The sequence below is a fragment of the Letharia columbiana genome (assembly GCF_014066305.1).
Source record: "Letharia columbiana isolate WasteWater2 chromosome Unknown Sc0000004_s0, whole genome shotgun sequence".
In the NCBI taxonomy this organism is placed as follows: domain Eukaryota; kingdom Fungi; phylum Ascomycota; class Lecanoromycetes; order Lecanorales; family Parmeliaceae; genus Letharia; species Letharia columbiana.
Genome location: NW_023501040.1, coordinates 1,032,813 through 1,051,570, shown reverse-complemented (window position 1 = coordinate 1,051,570; position 18,758 = coordinate 1,032,813). Strand labels below are relative to the sequence as shown.

The 18,758-nt window shown below is 37.1% G+C and overlaps 4 protein-coding genes across 4 annotated transcripts; 2 read left to right on the top strand and 2 right to left on the bottom strand.

Annotated features, from left to right (window-relative positions):
• Window positions 1-38: 38 nt before the first annotated feature.
• HO173_002293 (uncharacterized protein) lies at window positions 39-602 on the bottom strand (the record flags this gene model as incomplete). The annotated part of the gene is made up of 2 exons (XM_037304227.1): window positions 39-204; window positions 580-602. The coding sequence occupies 2 exons, from the start codon at window positions 600-602 to the stop codon at window positions 39-41; spliced, it is 189 nt and encodes a 62-aa protein (XP_037169022.1).
• A 427-nt stretch (window positions 603-1,029) lies between these two features.
• HO173_002292 (uncharacterized protein) lies at window positions 1,030-3,117 on the top strand (the record flags this gene model as incomplete). The annotated part of the gene is made up of 5 exons (XM_037304226.1): window positions 1,030-1,131; window positions 1,178-1,248; window positions 1,299-1,446; window positions 1,497-1,532; window positions 1,609-3,117. 5 exons carry the CDS (start codon window positions 1,030-1,032, stop codon window positions 3,115-3,117), a joined length of 1,866 nt encoding a protein of 621 aa, XP_037169021.1.
• A 1,233-nt stretch (window positions 3,118-4,350) lies between these two features.
• Window positions 4,351-7,110, bottom strand: HO173_002291 (uncharacterized protein; the record flags this gene model as incomplete). The annotated part of the gene is made up of 3 exons (XM_037304225.1): window positions 4,351-5,546; window positions 5,609-6,624; window positions 6,680-7,110. The coding sequence occupies 3 exons, from the start codon at window positions 7,108-7,110 to the stop codon at window positions 4,351-4,353; spliced, it is 2,643 nt and encodes an 880-aa protein (XP_037169020.1).
• An 8,125-nt stretch (window positions 7,111-15,235) lies between these two features.
• On the top strand, window positions 15,236-15,562 carry HO173_002290 (uncharacterized protein; the record flags this gene model as incomplete). The annotated part of the gene is made up of 1 exon (XM_037304224.1): window positions 15,236-15,562. The coding sequence occupies one exon, from the start codon at window positions 15,236-15,238 to the stop codon at window positions 15,560-15,562; it is 327 nt and encodes a 108-aa protein (XP_037169019.1).
• Between the last annotated feature and the right edge of the window lie 3,196 nt (window positions 15,563-18,758).

The following is an 18,758-nucleotide window of genomic DNA, read 5'->3' as shown; positions in this document are numbered from 1 at the left end:
TCCTCGCCCCCCGCCTCCGTCTCCCGCCGTACATGCACTCACACCACCACCCTCCCTCTTGGCGGCGGACCTGATGGTTCCTCCCCCATCCTCGTCCTCCCCGGCACCCACGTTGACTCCCACTTCGGCATCATGCAGCGCGATACCAGCATCTGGGGATCCGACGCCGAAGCCTTCCGTCCCGAGCGCTGGATCGAGGGGAATCTGCGACCGGGTTGGACTTATGTGCCGTTTCTGGGTGGGGGAAGGATTTGTCCGGCGCAGCAGATGGTTTTGTGTCAGATGGGGTTTGTGTTGGCGCGATTTGTGGGGAGAGTTTGAGGGCATCTTGAACAGGGATCCCGTGGAGGAGTTCGTGGAGGAGTACATGTTTTCCTTACAGAGTCGGAATGGGGTAAAGGTGGGTTTCGTTGGGGGGGAGAGGGTGCAGTAATGGAGTTGGGGGCGATGTGCTTCTATCTTTCCAATCCACTGTTGATGGGAACATTAAGGGCGCTATGGGGAAAGGTTGGCGCATGTATATTCCGGAACGCTGGGACTTTTCCACGTTACGATATGACAAAGAGACATGTTACGTACCTTCGTCTGGGAATCGTGCTCATCTTTGGAAAGACGTGCGATGTCCTGGAATCCTCTCTTAAGTCTGATTAATTCAGAGGAAAAGATTTCAGTGAAGATTGGAAGCTTCGAAGGAGATATTTCGACCTACTCGTAGATGGTTGCTGAAAGGGAGTGTTGCGAAAGCTAATAAAAAAGGAAAGCACAAGCAGACAAGAACTATGGGTTCGTTGATACGAGTAGACGGTTATAATCAGATTTGGGAGATTTTCCAAAGTCAACCACTATCACGACTGTTTCTGAATCCAAAACTTGGTGGGCCAAGAAAATTTGGCTTGATGGGAAAAGGCTTGGCGATGACTAAAGACGTTCCCCGCTTCGAAGCCTAAAACATCTCTAATCGCCATCGCCATCCTCCGTCTTTATAGATCTAACGCTGCTGCAGCTCAATGGCGACGATGCCCATTGACCATGCGGCCAGCTCCAACATCATTCATCAACGTTGCGCGAGTCAACTTCCGGAAGGGTCGTCGAGGCTTGCTGACCCAGTCATATTCTCGAGGTCCCTCAGAGGTAAGTCAGGCGCTTCGCTGCGTGTCTGATGACTCACCTTGAATAGCCTCCGTTACTCGAGCAAACTGTGGGCGAGCATTTCGATTCGATCGTCTCTCGGTACGGTGACCGTACAGCGTAAGCTCCGGGGATAGTCACGATTGGACGTTGCTTGACGTGTAGCCCAGAGTCGTCTCTCGCCATCAACGAACGCGCCTGACATATGACGGGCTCGACAGAAAGAGCAATGACTTGGCACGGGGTTTATTGCAAAGAGGGGTGAAAAGGGGCGACCGAGTCGCTGTGTCGCTAGGGAACAATATTGAGTATGCCATTGTACGAGGCCTCGGAATAGGCACGAGACTACGGGGCTGATAGGGCGCGAGGCAACATACGGCCTCTTCAAGATTGGTGGAATACTTGTGAGCCCATGGTCCTTGCTGAGCCTCACTTGAGTCTCTCTCGAGTCGACGTACACGCAAAGCTCATTAGCACAAGGTGCCACTGAACCCTGGCTTCAACGCCCAGCAAGTCATAGCAGCTTTGGCCCACCTTGAGGCCTCACATTTAATCATTGGTACCGAGACTCATTTACCGCGCAAAGAGCCCCGCTCAAATATCCAGCTGCTTCGGCAGTTGATACCCGATCTTCAAGGCCGAAAGATCGAGTCAGAAGCCGTGCCGTCTCTCCAAAAAGTGATCATTGTCGACAATTCCCAGGGGCGTATAGATCCATCGCTTCTCAGACCCACCGTCAACTATAACATCGTCCTCTCCGAAGGCTCCGAGCCGAGCTCCCTACCAAAGCAGTTCCTACATCCAGATGAAATAGTAAACATTCAGTTCACCTCAGGCACAACTTCTCTCCCCAAAGCCGCCTGTCTAACTCACCACTCGATCCTCAACAATGGCAAAAGTATCGGCGACCGTATGCTTCTCACAGAGCAAGATACAGTCTGCTGTCCGCCACCACTCTTCCATTGCTTTGGCTGCATACTCGGCTACATGGCCACCGCAACCCATGGCTCTGCCATAGTTTTCCCTACTGAAGCATTCGATCCTTACGCCACATTAAAAGCTGTGCAAGAAGAGAAATGTACGGCTCTTTATGGCGTCCCAACAATGTTCATTGCCGAACTGGAGCTGCTGCAAAGTAACAGAGTACCATATACAGGGTTCGAGCACCTGAGGACTGGCATCGCAGCTGGCTCAAGCATCCCAGCCGAGCTCATGCGGAAGTTGCATAAGATACTCAATCTAACAGAATTGACTATCTGCTACGGTATGACAGAGACCAGTCCAGTCTCTGCTATGACAACGACAGACGATCCTCTCGAGAAACGGATCGATAGCGTCGGTAAGCTTCTCCCGCACGTCGAAGCTAAAGTCGTAGCCCCCATGGATCACACAAAAACCCTTCCAGTAGGCCAAAGGGGAGAACTAGCAGTCCACGGCTATTTAGTAATGAAAGAATACTGGAGTGCGCCTGACCGAACAGCGGAAGTCATGATAGCTGACGTTGATGGCAAAGTGTGGATGCATACAGGCGATGAGGCTGAGATGGATGAAGATGGGTACATTAAAATTACGGGAAGGATTAAGGATATCATTATCAAAGGAGGGGAGAATATCCATCCATTGGAGGTGGAAAATTGTATCTTCGGGATTGAGGCAGTGAAGGAGGTCAGTGTGGTTGGATTGACCGATGAAACGTATGGAGAGGTGGTCGCTGCATTTGTGGTCAAGCAGGACGGAACAAGCGTCACGGCGGATGAGGTGAGGAAGTGGGTTAGGGAGAAACTGAGTCATCATTTGGGTATGTTGGGTGTCTTTCATGATTTGCTGACGACAGGAAAGAGCGGGCATGAAGCTAATACAGAACCTTCAGTACCCAAGTACGTCTTCTGGGTCGACAACTACCCTAAAACCGCAAGCGGGAAAATACAGAAATTCAAGCTCAAGGAGGAAGGTATCAAGCTCGTGAAGGAAGGTAAGGGGTTGCAATGATGTCACATCCAAAACCTTCGGGCGACAATCCCAAACCATACTCAGCATATGAAGAAGGCTGATATGATTCTCCATCACGGTCCCCGTTGTCAACTCGATGGTATTTCCGAGAGCTTTCAAAGATATCATTTCTAGCTATCAGTCAACAACTTGTAGTATCGCTAGGATCAGAGACGCTTTCCTAGCGGTAGAAGAGAAACAAAACGAAAGCTGGTGGCAATATAACCTTTAGTAGAAGCCGAGGAACATGGAAAGGATGTCTTCGGCATGCCGTTCTGAACCATGCTGCTGAAGAATTGGAGATTTTAACAGCTCTAAATCTAGGTGGTTCGCGGAAGCTATAGACGCCTATTGACTGTCAAGCGCCTTGTGCATGTCCTTCAATATAGGAAGATGATAACAAGACTGACATGTCGTTTTTGAGCAGAGTGTTTAAGCTTGAAATCTGGATTGTCTTTCGCTTGAGATCATTAAGCCGTTCTTACATCGCATTTTTCACCTTCTAAATCAATTTTGAGCAGAGTATCTGAGTGCAGTTCTTTTATCAAAGCCTATATTCGAATAAATAAGCTATAGCTACGTCGCAGTTCTTCACTTGTGGTATATGTTTTAGGTAAAACATGTAGGCTTAACGCCTATACTGGACTCTAATCTCAGATTCATACATCGATACTACGTGGCAATCTTCACGTCTCTTAAAGATTCGAACATACATCCTAGGCTTGACAGCTATGCTAGACTCCGATATCACATAAGCGCGCCGCGCCCGTTTGGCTCCACTTTTGTAACCATAAGCGGTGTTTGAAACTATTTCGGACATAAAGAAAGACGACTCCATACCTCATAACAGCGAGCTGCCGTTTCGGGCGCAATCCGGACATGTTCGGTAAAACTCGACGGACCAGGGTTTGTCTGGGGATTCGAGGACCGTGATGCAGGTGACTCGATATCCGGGACTGGGGGAGCGATCACGATCTTTCTAGCTACTCGTGCCGTTGAAAGAGCTACCTTTTTGATAAGGAAATACTGACCAGTTGATACCCTAGCCAAGAGTGTACATAGTGGGTATATCCGCTTAAGCCATACTTCCCGAAAGCGACCAAAAATCGGCTCCAGAGCTCCTACTATATCCCCGTACCTGCCGTCTTCCCTTTCCAAATGCAAATGCTATCTACCCTACTCGCTTTTGGGGAATATATTTCTCGTACAAGAACAACGCTCATAACATCACCGTCACATCAACAGCGTAAACGTCCCGCAAACCCCACAAACCAAAAGCAAAGACAACTCCAACCCCTTGTTCTGCCCACCCGTAAAAGGCTGCGCACCGACCGAACCATTCGCCGCCCCTGTCCATGTCGGCAGTGCAAATCGCCCCGTCCCGATATCCAAGGTCGCACCTCCAGCCTCCAGACTGACGATTTGTCCGGAAACGGTGACACCGGCCGCGCCGGCACTCAGTGCTACGCCATCCACTACGGCAGAGGAAGGTTGTACTTTGACATCGAACCCATCGATGTCAACATCAGGATCAGATGAAAATGGTGTCCTCGGAGGTGTCAAGAGCGGGATCGTGCTTGATCCCACAAGCAGAGTACCAGAAGGTTGGAGACTGATGATGGTACCGTTTACGGTAGCGGCTGGACCGCCTGCTGAGATGGTCGTACCTGCGTTGGAAAAAACGGAGGGGTTGGGTGTGAATGTTTGGCCTGCGACTGTGTATGCGCTACTAGAAGGAAGAAGGTCGACGGTAGAGCTGCCTATAGCTAATGCTCCCGATTGACCGAGGCTGATGATGGTTCCACCAACTGTGACTGCGGGACCACCTGCTGAGATGGTGGTACCGTCTATTGAAAACGCGGAGGGGTTGGGTGTGAATGTTTCGCCTGCGACTGTATATACTTTGCTGGGGAAGGCATCTGGTGGGGTTGGAAGAGAGATGTTACTGCTGCCTATCTCCAAAGCTCCGTTTTGGCCAAGGCTGATGATGGTTCCACTGATTGTAACGGCCGGGCCGTCTGCTGAGATGATTGTACCGGCTACGGAGAAAGCCGAGGGGTCCGGTGTGAAGGTCTGGCCTGCCGCAGTGAATGCTTCTTTGGCAGAAGGAGAGGACGGTGGGGTTTTGAGAGCGATGGTCGTGCTACCGATAGCCAATGCTCCCGACTGATCGAGGCTGATGGTGGTGCCATCAACTGTGACAGCGGGACCACCTGCGGAGATGGTGGTCCCGGCTATGGAGAAAGCTGATGGATTTGGTGTGAAAGTATGGCCTGCCACTGCCAACACGGGTGTAGCAGATGGAATTGTAAGGGTGACAGTACTGCTGCCTATGACTAAAACTCCTGATTGACCGAGGCTGAGTATCGTACCATCGACGGTTCGAGCGGCGCCACCGGGAGAAATGGCTGCGTTGTTGACTTTGAAGCCTGTTGGATTGGCAGTGAAGGTTTGAGCGCCTACGGTGAAGATCGATTGAGGAGGCAACGACTTGGTAGAGGATCCGTCAATTTCGGGTCCGACCTCCCAAACGCGTTGTAGATGATTGCTCCTAGGCCTTGAGTCTGTGCTTGAGGGTTCTCATCTTGTTGTGGCACTGGATCAACAGGTACTTTGGAATCTGTTGGTGCGTTTTGGGAATCACCCGGTGGCGGATCAGGGGCACTAGATGAAGGCGGATCTCCGTCAACTGGAGGTACTTTGGGGTCTGACGGTGAACCTGACGGTGGATCTGACGGTGGGTCTGACGGTGGATCTGACGGTGGGTCGCCCTTGTCAAATGGAAAGGCTGCTGGAATAGCAGGCAGAGAAGCTGACCCGGCTGGGTCGGCCGAGGCCATAACGGGCGAATGTGTTGGGCTACCTCTTCCAGGGTCTCCCGTTCTTGTCGGAGAAGCTGCGGGATAGTTGGGCAGAGATGCTGGCTTGGCGGCCTCGGCGGAGGGTGTAGCCTGCTCCTCTGGAACCGTTGTCGGGTCTGCAGGCGTAGGACGCGCAGGTGGGGTTGGTAGAAGCAACGCCGCAGGTGTTAACGCAACCGGCGGATCAAATAGAGCGAAAGTAGTCAAAGTGAAAGGGTCGCTCCAAATGCCAGTACATGCTGACGCCCATGTTGGATTGAGAGAGAACATCTCCGTGGGTGGCACGATGAGCGGAAGCCATGGCGAGCCAATAGTGGTAATTATGTCGCCATTGGCGGATGTACTTAATCCCAGGCCCCAGGTCGGACATGCCAGATCTTGAATGTTAAGCGGTTTTATATCTTGAGGAATTATTCCCACTTCATATTGAGCAGTCGGATCGGACCAGACCTCTCCAACTGTGAAATTGTCGATGATATCGTTAGGTTCATTGGGATTATAGTACACACCAGCCTCTGGTCTCCATGTCGAGAGCCCGCCGGGCGGGAGCGTGATGATTTGATTGGTCAAAATTGGGCCAACGGTCGTACATTGATCAGTGACAGTGGCTGTCCCCACCAATTGAAGATACACCGATGGGGAAGTACTACGGCAAGCGTCAGAATCACGGGTAATTTTGATGACGAAAATGCATTACTTACAACGTATGTCCGCTGACCACAACAGTACTCCCACTTGCAACAAGTGGGTGCACTCGCTTTTCTAGATTTCGAGCTGGCAAGCTTGAGGTGAAATTGGACGTCTGATTGTTATGGCAGTCGACAGTGGACTTGTCCGGGAAGTAGTAGAGCCTTACTTCTGGTACATCCAGCGAGCAGTTTCCGCAACACGTACCGTCAGTGTCACCTGAATCGAAATAACGTACAAGTCCGGGCATATTTTGCAAGAGATAAATTGCAGGAAGCCCTCCATCGGTTTGAATGGTCGTATTGCTAATAGCACAGTCCGAAAATGTGGATTGTCCTCGGCCCATAGCCTCGGCGTAGGATCTACATTGCGGACTTTGACCAAAGTTTGTACCCCAAGGGTCACCTTCGCCATTTCCCCCATAATTTTCGACATTATGGCTCATTCTGTTGAGGGACGCCTGCAAACGTTTGATTCCAAATGTATGAGAACTGTGCACTGAGGTAGGACGAGCATGGTAGTACAGTAGTTGTAGTCGTGGTGGTCAGATTTACTCCTACTGTTATGGAGCCAGTCTGACAGGGGGGACCCGTATATGTCGCAGTCTTGCGTTATATCATAGGGTATAATGTATGGGAAGTCTGGAAACACTGGTCGAAGATATGTTGGGGAACAATTGACTGGAGGCATTGGCTGACAAAGTTGTAAGGGGAGGCTGCTTGACTGTATCTCAAAGTAAGCTGCACTGCACTGACATGTTCGGCACTATTCGATTCCGCGCATAGACTTGAGTCTTCAGACTAAAGATATGCGCAGAATTCAGTGTTCGGGGTGGGATGACTGACGGGAATTATTCATCTCAGCGCGGACATAGAGAAACAGGGACAGGCACAGGAACGGTGAAAGGGGTGTCATCACCGATCGAAAAACACCAATGATAGCTGAGTCATTTCAATAAAATGAGATTGGATTAGTAGATTTTAAATCATGGCAGGCAGCATGGTGAGAGTATATGTGTGCAAGATTTGTGCGCCGGATCCATGACATTGTGAGACCTCTGATTATTTTGTTGCGTTTTGCACAGAGATGGGGCTTAGCCATGCTGCACGCAACAGACTTGCTCAGCCAGCTGCAGAACAGATTGCTCGTTCGAGCAGCTGTCCAAGCGCGCTCGCAGTGATTCCTTCCAGTATGTAGTAAGACGGACTCACATTTGGTGCCTGATGCGCTTACTTATTTTCACATTGCCCCACCTTCATGCAGCCCAGATGTATGCATAGCCGTATGAGCTTCCTAGCTGAGCTTTTTCTTGTGCTTATACTCTCGCGAATCTGTGACATTGCAGCGATTCAGGATTCTTTTGTGTCTAAATTTTCCTATAGTCCGACTCCGATAGAGTAAGGCTGCAGAATTCGGAGCTTAAAATCCGGAACATACTTAAATAGAACAGTGAGGATTATTAGCAGCGATCAGGGAAACTTCAGACGAAGGTCCAAATTTCAATTACAGGTTTTTTTTTCCAGAGAATTGCACAGCGGACTTGAAGTATTCCTCGGATGCTTTTGACCTGCTGAGGGTTCAGACTGTCAGATCGACTTCTGAAAAAATGAGCATTGCTGCATTACGACAGGAAGAAGTACTACAATAACACCAATAAGGGTATCTAAGAGATATGTAAGTACTAAGTATGCACCGCTAATCATGTAGATTTGGAAATATGTTCTAAAAATAAAGCAAGCAGCCTCCTCTGCAGAGGCTTGGCAGCAGCGTATGTACAAAGGTCCGGAATCCTTGGCGCTGAGAAAGTCGCACATATCTCATCAAGAATAGTAGTGAATAGCTTCATCTTCTCCCTTTCAACCTTTTCATCACTCATAACAAGGTGAAGTTCCTATATACTTTCTAAAGTACCTAGACCATCTCTTTCCGTAGCGTCTATGTACGGCAACCCATACTGATAAGGGGGTCAACCCCGCGATTTTGTCACGGTATGCCAAGGCCATCTGATAAGATAACACTAGCGTAGCTTGGCACCGCACATATTTGCCCTGCAGGCACATAAGGGGGTTTCAGACTAGGAGTTTTTAAGCTATGTATATACTATCTTAACTATCTTACGCTAAGAATTTACTTTTAGATCTTTAAATCGTAATTTTCGAGATTTTAATATCTCTTAGTTTATTAAGATATATTAATAATATATACTTAAACTTTTAATTTCTTATAAATAAATAAATAATAATAATTAGAAAAAGATATATATATAAGAGTTATAAAGAATTATATAAAGAATAAATTTTATATATGAAATTTTTTAATTAAATTAATACGTATAAAGTTATTATATATATTTATAGATTTCGTTATTAATATAATTTAATTTTAGTATATCTAGATTAAATTATTAATATAAGTCTTCGAGTATATCTAAGTATATTAAAAGCTAAATTAGTTATTTAAGCGTATTTACGCTAAATACTAAATAATACTAACGACGATCTAGAGACTTAAAAGTATCTTTTTAGCGTAAAATAGTTAAGATCGTATATATAGAACTTAAAAACTTCTAATTTAAAAGTCTCTATAGTATTATATTAGATATTAATAGATTTCTTTACTTCGAGATTTACTCGACTATAACGTCGAACTAAGACGAAGTTACTACGAGTTATTTATCAGAAATTTAAGAGAATTTCTATATACGAAGTTCGAGTCTATATCGCTGAAATATCTTAGCGATATCGTTAACTAGTAGAAATAGATAATAGATATATTAAATCTAATTTATAATAATATAGTCTTTTATAGAATCGTAGACGAGAGCGTTAAACTAGTAGCTACTTTATTAAAATTTTACTATAATTATCGCCTATAGTATATAGAGAATAAAAATTGTTTATAGATAGTTTTAAAATCGTATAAATTTAAAGTTATATATAGTTTTTAGATTAAAATATATAATATAGCTTTTTTCTAATTAATAGCGTTATTATCTATAGATATAACTTACATCGCTATAACTATATTATTATTAATTTTAAACTTTATTTAAGCTCTAATTTAGAAGAAATTCGAGTAAGATTATAATAACAATATTATCTTCGCTAGTTTATATAATTTAAATATATATATTTTATAAAGAATAAGATTTTATTAAATCTTATATATTTTTATTTTTATTTTAAATAATAGCTTTAGCGAACGTTTTAGAGTTATTAATTAATTCTATAAAAAATAGCTATTTAATTACCTCGATAAGCGCTTTATATTATATCTTAATAAGTTAATATATATACTCTTCGACGAGTATAATCTTATAATCGATAAGAGTATTATTTAAAAAAGCTTTATATTATTTTAATTAATTTTATAAGCGAATAAGAAGAATTATTAGTTAATATAACGTACTTTTTATAAATAAGCTAGTTTACTACGTTAGCTAATTAGTGAGTTAATTAATTAATCTTCTTAAACGAGTTAATCGTAAATAAACGAATTAATAAGTATTTATTCTATTACTCTTATTAGTTAGATATTAAAATTCTTAGATAATAGAAAGTATAAATAGACTTTTTTTAAATATAGCGCTTTTTATTAACGAAGAATTTAAATAATTAAAGAGATAGAGTTTATTATCTATATTTATTATAGAAGACTATCTCTTATAAATTATTTTTTAAAACTCGATTACGTAGAATATCTTTATCGATTTTATATAAGATTATATTCTCTTTTATTATGATAACTTTAATAAAAGCGAGCTCTCTATTAATTATTATATATAATAATATCTCGATTTATTATAGTTTTAAGTTTATACGTATATATTACTATATAAATCGAAGTACTATTAAAGTATTTTCTCTTTATACTCACTTAATTTAAATTTAATTAAGATCTCATTTTTAATTTTAAAGATTTAAATTAAGAGATATTAAGATTTAGCTATATTATACTTCGAAGAATAATAAATATAATAAATTTCTAGATATAGCTATTTACGCGTAAGAGAATAGATATAATATAAGTAATCTCTTTTAAAAAAGTAAAATATATTATAGAAGTTAAGATAAAATAGATATTATTAAATAGTAAGAAGAATAGATTTATAGTATTAACATATATAAAATAACTATAAAAAGAGCGCGTTATTATTATTGTTATTATAAAGAGTTTTATTTAAATTTAATTTATTCTTAAATTCTTTCTTCTTTTATCCTATAATAAAAAATAAAATAGACTTTATAGATTAAGCTATAAGAATTATAGAGAAGAATATATATATTATAACTATTATAGCGCGAGTTAACTTCTTCTTATACGCTTAAATACTTTTATATTATTAACTAGATTATGTTTAATACTCGATATAATATTTAATATCTCTTATTTATACTTATATTTATCGTTTTTTTACTTCTAAATATATTAAAATTTATAGCTCTTATTTAATAGCTTCTTTTTTATATTCTTAAAAGCTCTTTAATTATACGATATAGCCTTTAACTTTATATCTTTAATAAACTTTTTTAAATTTATCTTTATTAGACTATTAATTTTTTACTTTAAAATATATAAAGTTATTATAATTTTATAATTATATATATAATTAATCGAGCGTTAAGAAGAGTAATAATTATAGCTATATATAAAGAGTTTAGCTTTAAAATATAAGAATTAAATATTTATAAGATTATTAATAATTATTATTAAGAGGATAGAAAATTAAATAATTATTAATTTAAAAGAAGTATTAATAAAAGCTAAAGCGCGATTATCTTTCTTTCTTTTTCTATATATCTTATTCTTCTATTTTAACTTTATTACTTAGTTTTATTTAATTAAAAAACTTTAAAACGATTACTCGATAGTAAATTTATTTATTTAATTCTTTTAAACGATTATAAACTAGCTTATAAGATTTTAAGATAAAATAAGATAATATATTCGCGAAGTTTTTAAGATTATTAATATAATAGATTAATTTAAGAGTATTTCTAACTATTATAATTCTTTCTATAATATTTTTAGCGAGCGTAAATATTACGTCTAATAATAATAATAGAATTATTATTATTCTTAATAATCTAAATATTAAAAAGTTATATAATAAGATTAAAGTTTATTAAAATCTTTATAAGATTTATAAATCTATTATCTCTAAGTTCTATCGCTATAAATAATTATTATAAATATTATTTTATTAATAATAGACTTTTTATTAAGAATACTATTCGAATTACGATAATATCGATATATTATATAAATCTAAAGCTCTTTCTTATACTTTTAATTCTTTAGCTCTTTAAAAATTATATTTAGAATCTTTCGATATTAATTAAACTTAGTCTTTAAGATATTAAAAGACTATTTATTTATTATAGCGAGGATATTATACAATAGAGTCGCGATAAATAAGATTTAATATTATAATATATATCTAAAGGTTTTAATATACTTTATTATCTTATTATTTTAGATATTTAATAATATATATAAAGAGAGAGAAGCGTTATCGAGCTAATACTTCTAAATTTCAATATAAAATATAATCTTTTTAGCCTTCTTAAAAGAGTTTTATATTTAATTTATATAATATAATCTTTATCTCTTTATTATTAATTAAATTTATTATAATAAACTTTTTTCGAATAATAAAGAGATAAGATTACTTTATTATCGCTTTTAATCTAATTAATTTCTTATTTTTTTTCTAAAAATTAAATTATTAACTATTTTAAATCTTTATAATAATCTTCTCTTTATATATAATAACCTTCTCTTAACGTCGCTATTTCTTTCTTTCCTCTTTTTTTCTTTTTATTATTATATATTATTTATAAATTAATAAGAGACTTTATAAACGCGTATAATCTAATAATAAAAGATTATAAAAATCGATAAAAGTATAGGCTTTTCGATTATTCGATATTATATATTTAATTAAATCTTAATAGCTTTAAAGCTAAAAGACGACGTTTACTTATTAGAAAGTTTAATAATTATATATTATTTAAAAAGTTAGATAATTAATTATTTAGCGATAAACTCGATTATATTAGCTTAAAAAGAGAATCGATTATTAATATAAATTATTTTAATCTATTTAGTCTTAAAAATAATATTATAATCTTATAAGATATTATTATAATCTTTAGAATAAATACTTTTATAGTAGACGTAGTAGAGATATTTATTATAGATTCTATCGGATTAAAAGAAGAACTCTTCTTATTTAGACTCTTTAGTAAGATATTTATATACCTCTTTTTTATAAAAGACTTCTTTAAATTAAGATTCTTCTTTAAAGATATTATTATAACGTTATAATCTATAAATATAATAGAAAAAAAGCTTTATATATTTATATTATATCGCTTATTAAGCTATATCGCTAGTTAAATAATTTTAAATCTAGTTTAATTAGAAAGAAGATTATAAATTTATTACGATAGCTATAGATAAATATACTCTCTACGTACTATAGACGATAATTATAATAAAATTTTAGTAGAGTAACTACTAGTTTAACGCTCTCGTCTACGATTCTATAAAAGACTATATTTAAAAGGAATATATATAAGAGATTCTTAGTTTTCTTTAAATGCGTATAGTAGTCGAGTAAATCTCGAGATAGAGAAATCTATCGATATCTAATATATTATTAATATCTTTATATTATACTATAAATTTATAATTAAGTTATTTATTTTCTTAATAATTAATAGTAATATCTAACTTAAATTCTCTTTTAAGTCGTTTATATCGTTATTTTACTAGTAGTTATAATATATTAATAGTTAACTCTTTCGCACTTTCGCTACGTAACTAGATTTAGTTTACGTTTAAGAATAAGTATAATACTTATAGCGATAATTTATTCTTCGATTAACTTAATTTAAATACGATATTTAAATATTATTTTAAAGCTAATATATTTTAAAATGTAATATTCTTTAATAAATTATATAAATTAATTATTAATTAATATATATAAAAGAAGAAGATAGAACTAAGTGTTACGAGCGTACCCTTGACACACCCCTCAGCCCTATGGCTAGCGGGCCTTGGCGGAGGCATCCCCTACCATATCATGCCTCCTTCCCACCTACATAGTTCGGTAGCCTTATTATCCTATCTACCTCACCCATACTGGTATCGCACCTATGCTGGTCCTGACATTATAATAAGGCTCCTTCGTACACCCCCCGGCGAAGAGAATTGACAGGTTTTTTCACTTTCTGCTCGGAGCAAGCGACCGAGCCTGATAAAGAAAACGCTGGGTATTTCTACCATACAGAAGCCCCATCACACATCATTCGAAAGAACCTACATCAAACAACCTACACCATCAACGGTAGCCTAATCTATCAAAAAACCGAGTCCCCTACATCGAATACAAGAAATCCTTCTTCGCTCCGCATCACAACTTATTTAAATCTCAATCAACCCCCTAAGCGGAGTAATATCACTGAAAAGAGTTATACTCGAAGTATTCATGGTCTTTACGGCGACCTGATTGGTTAAGGAACGAGTATTACAGACCCCCGCAAATGTCACTGTCAAATTTCGACTCTCAATACAGAGATCTGCCAAATTTCTCGACTCGCAAACGCCTTCATAGTACCAGAATTTCAGAGATCTCTCCGCTCCACTCCGTTTTTACCTACATTCAACACATCATGAATTCCTTAAATCCACCTATATCAATATCAAGATATCGCCCTTCACACCGTCATTATAAGAACAATTCCTCTTCCTCTAGACCACGATCTTCTACACATCGTGGCTAGCCTTCTCCTACACACCGTGGCTAGCCCTATCTTACATACGAAGATCTATATACGAGATATTCACCTCTAAATTCGCCACGACTCCATATACCACGTGTGCAGCGATCTCTATCTGCTGAGGACCTTTACCAGCGATATCACGGAACATCGAGTCAGCCAGGGGAGAATCAAACTTAAGAACCGGAGACACAAGGCCAAAACTCGCCTGACATCTCTGCTCCGCCTCCGCCTCTATCCCCACCACCACCCACTCTACGAGATTTCGAGGCACTTAGAGTAAATCGACATCGGCCAATTCCATCGTAAATCAGATAACCACTCAGCTCAAGGCTGCCAGATCCACCTATCTTCACGGGCACTAATTCAATACCATTCGATGATTGGAAAATGAGAATTTAAGACAAGCTTATCCACAATGGTGATTATTTCCTTACCGATGTCTTCAAAATTGCCTACGTTGTAGCGAGACTTGGAGGGGAAGCCAGTCAGCACGTGTTTATCAGACGACGATATCGCTCGTACTCTACGGTCGATGATCTTCTGGATTATTTAAGCAACGTGTATGAGGTACCCTTATCCGTTCTTAGGGGAACCTATCAATATGCTTATGACAAAACAAGCTAAGGAAGTCAACCATTTCTCAAATTCTACGGTGATCTTATCAAGTATGCCGAATATGATTTCAGGAATGATAGTCTCAACGATCTCAGGAATGACAGTCTGATAAACGACATACTGAAGAAATCGGAACTCCGTTTCTGTGACTCAATTCGTTTAATGGCAAGGGATTGGACTGCGCCTCAGTCAAAGGAACGTATTATGAAAATGCAGCTTCAATATCAACAATCTGCTGAGGGATTTATCGAAAAGAAGGCCGAAAGATTCGCGGAGCAATACGCAAAAGCAAAGGCCGAGGCTGACGCGAAGAAGGGTAAATACTCGATTATGACTCGCCCTACTTTCAATACACAGGGTTTAAGTCTTACTGAGACAGAGGACCTTACAGATGAGAACTGGGCTTATGCACAAAAGCATGGCAAATACTCCGAACCCGATATGGATTTCGACGAAGCATACGAGCTTAGTTGCCAGGGCTTCCTATGATCGATATACAGAAACCATCCGATGTTTTCAGAATGGCCCCATTTTTCACATTCGCAAATTGATCCCTCAGGCCCTTGTTGCTTAACAACAACCTCATGTCAGGCCCACCAAGCAGGCTCCCCTTGTTGTTATATGCCTGAAGGTCTTCCGAAGCCATTGTGCGTCACCCATGGACCTCACTGTCGCCGTCGGTAGCCTCCATCGGTATCGTCTATGTGGTATCCCATGGAGAAACTCACACCAGATTATTTGATATTGATTTAAGGTCTTAGCGCCTGCGGCTCGGTTCGGTTCGGGAGGCCTCGACTAATCACGTCGCATTATTTAACCGACATCCCATCCGCTCAGACATGGATTCGGGAATCATCACTGTTTACCCCTACGCCAATGGACATGGTTTTCGCCATACCTCACCGATTTCCTCCCGGCTAGGCTCCCTACGTGCGCCTAAACCAGGGCTAACGACGTCGCTACAGCACAAGTGAAGAGAGCCACTACCGTCCCTAATGCCGTCCATGGAGAAAGGTACTATACTGGGAATCCCGGACACGATTATTTCTTTGCTGCTCTTACCATTTTTTCAGGCGTCCAGCGTGCATGCATACCCATCTTCCTACCTTTTCACTCACCAATCATGGGATATGATTTTATGAAGGGGGGGGGTAGTGTTACGAGCGTACCCTTGATATACCCCTCAGCCCTATGGCTAGCGGGCCTTGGCGGAGGCATCCCCTACTATATCATGCCTCCTTCCCACCTACATAGTTCGGTAGCCTTATTATCCTATCTACCTCACCCATACTAATATCGCACCTATGCTAGTCCTAACACTAAGCTTAAAAATCTTAAATTTATATATACAGTTAATTATAAATTTAAATTCGCTACGCTTTTTAATTAAATCGACTAAGTTATCGCGGATAAATAAATTAGCATTCGTAACTATCAAAATCTCCCTCTTCCGCGTCTCTCTTATTAAAAAAATAGATATACGTTATTAATATATAGAATAACTTTTTTATTTTCTATTAAATTTTAGAGATTTTTTTTTAAATTGTAGAACGGAATCTAGGCTTTTAGATAAAAAAAGGATTTCTAAATTTAGTCTTATACTTATTAAAGCGTAAGAAATTCAAATATCGCTTATCAAAGTTCGCTCATTAAAGATCGCTTATTAAATTTACTCGATAGCTCTAATTAAAAAAAAAAATTATAAATTTAATTTATAGACCTTTACTCGTTAGTATATATAAAAGAATAAGATAGAGCTAAGCTTAAAAATCTTAAATTTATATGTGTAGTTAATTATTAATTTAAGTTCTCTACGCTTTTTAACTAGATCGATTAACTTATTATAGATAAATAAATTAGCGTTCGTAATCATCAAAATCTCGCTCTTTTACGTCTTTCTTATTAAAAAAATAGATATATATTATTAATATATAGAACTACTTTTTTATTCTCTATTAAAAATTTTAGATTTTTTTTAAATTCTAAAGCGCTATTTATGCTTTTCGAATTTTTTAGAATTTTAAAATTTAGTCTTATAATTATTAAAGCGTAAGAAATTTAAATATCGCTTATTAAAGTTCGCTAGTATTACGGTTTCAATAATCTTACGATCTTACTTATATTATAACCTAATTAGACTTAGCGTACTAAGGCCTTTCGATCGTTCTATCTTACTATAAAGCTTATATACTTATAATAATTCTATATAAATAGTATTCTCTTTATATTATAATATAGAGTTATTATATATATTATTAAGTTTTTAATATAATATTATCTATCTTTCTTCTAGAGCGATAGCGATTTACTTACTAGTTATATTAAATATATAATTAAAAAGAGAGTTTATTTTCAAGAAGTTAGTAGTTATAGTTAAAGAAGCTTACTACTCGAAAGATTATTTAAAAGAAAGTCTTTTATTTATATAAAGGTTAATCTAGCTAGATTAAATAAGAATCTAAAAAAAAAAAAATCTTTAATATATTAAAAGAAATAGACTTTAGATTAAATCTTTTTTATACTCTTACTAGCTTAATACTAGTAAACTTATTAATCTTAAATTTAAATAATATATAAAGTTAAATCATTATAAGTGAGTTATAGATATATTATTATCTAGAAGAACTTAAGAACTTTAATAAAAAGATCTTAAATATTACTATATTATCCGCACGACGTAAAAGAAAGTATTCTATCTCTAGAAGATATATTATTAAACTTAATTTAGATTATATCGAAGTATAACTTATAGATATTATCGAAAAAAAGTTTATTATAATCTTTATATCTATTATTAATTCGTAGAATTTTATAAAAAGTATTATTAATACTTCTAATATTTAATATAATAAATTAAAGACTTTAATAGAGAGCTTTCGAACTATTAGTCGTAATATTAAGATATTTTAATAATAAAATAAATAATTTAATTAGAATATCGCTTATACTAAGATAGAGATATTAATAATTATTATCTAGCTAAATAATAGTAATAGCTAATTATTCTATAAGTGAGAAATTAATAATAAACTTCGAGGTTTATATAATAGATATCATATTAATATTACGAAATTTACTAAAGAAAATAAGAAACTTAAATAAGACTTAAAGTATAAAAAATAATAGTTAAAAAAGTAATAATCTTATATATTAGCTAATTTAGAAAACTTTAATAAAAAAGATATAGAGATTATATCTATATCTCGTTAGTCGAATATTTCTATTAATAATATCTATCGAAATTTATATTATATCTCTATTACGAATCGCGTAGAGAATATAAAATTAAATAAATAATATTTCGATATCTCGGATTTTTATAGTATTAATAATTAAATTAAGTAAGATAGCTAGCGTTAATATCTTAAAACGAAATTTAAATAAAGCGCTATAATCTTCTCTATTAAACTTAAGAAAATCGATTATATATAAAACTATTATAAGTTTACTACTTACGATATTATTAAAATAAGAGTAAACGAAGATATCTTAGATTTATATTAAATTGTTTAAGAAATAATTAATAAACTAGATAATATATTCGAAATATACGATAAGATTACTAAATTAAATATTAAGATATTTAATTCTAAATTTAATATAGAAGTAATAGATAAGAAGGAATCGTTTAAGAACTTCTATGTACGATTCTCTACAGCTATCGCTTTCTTAAGATTTACTAATA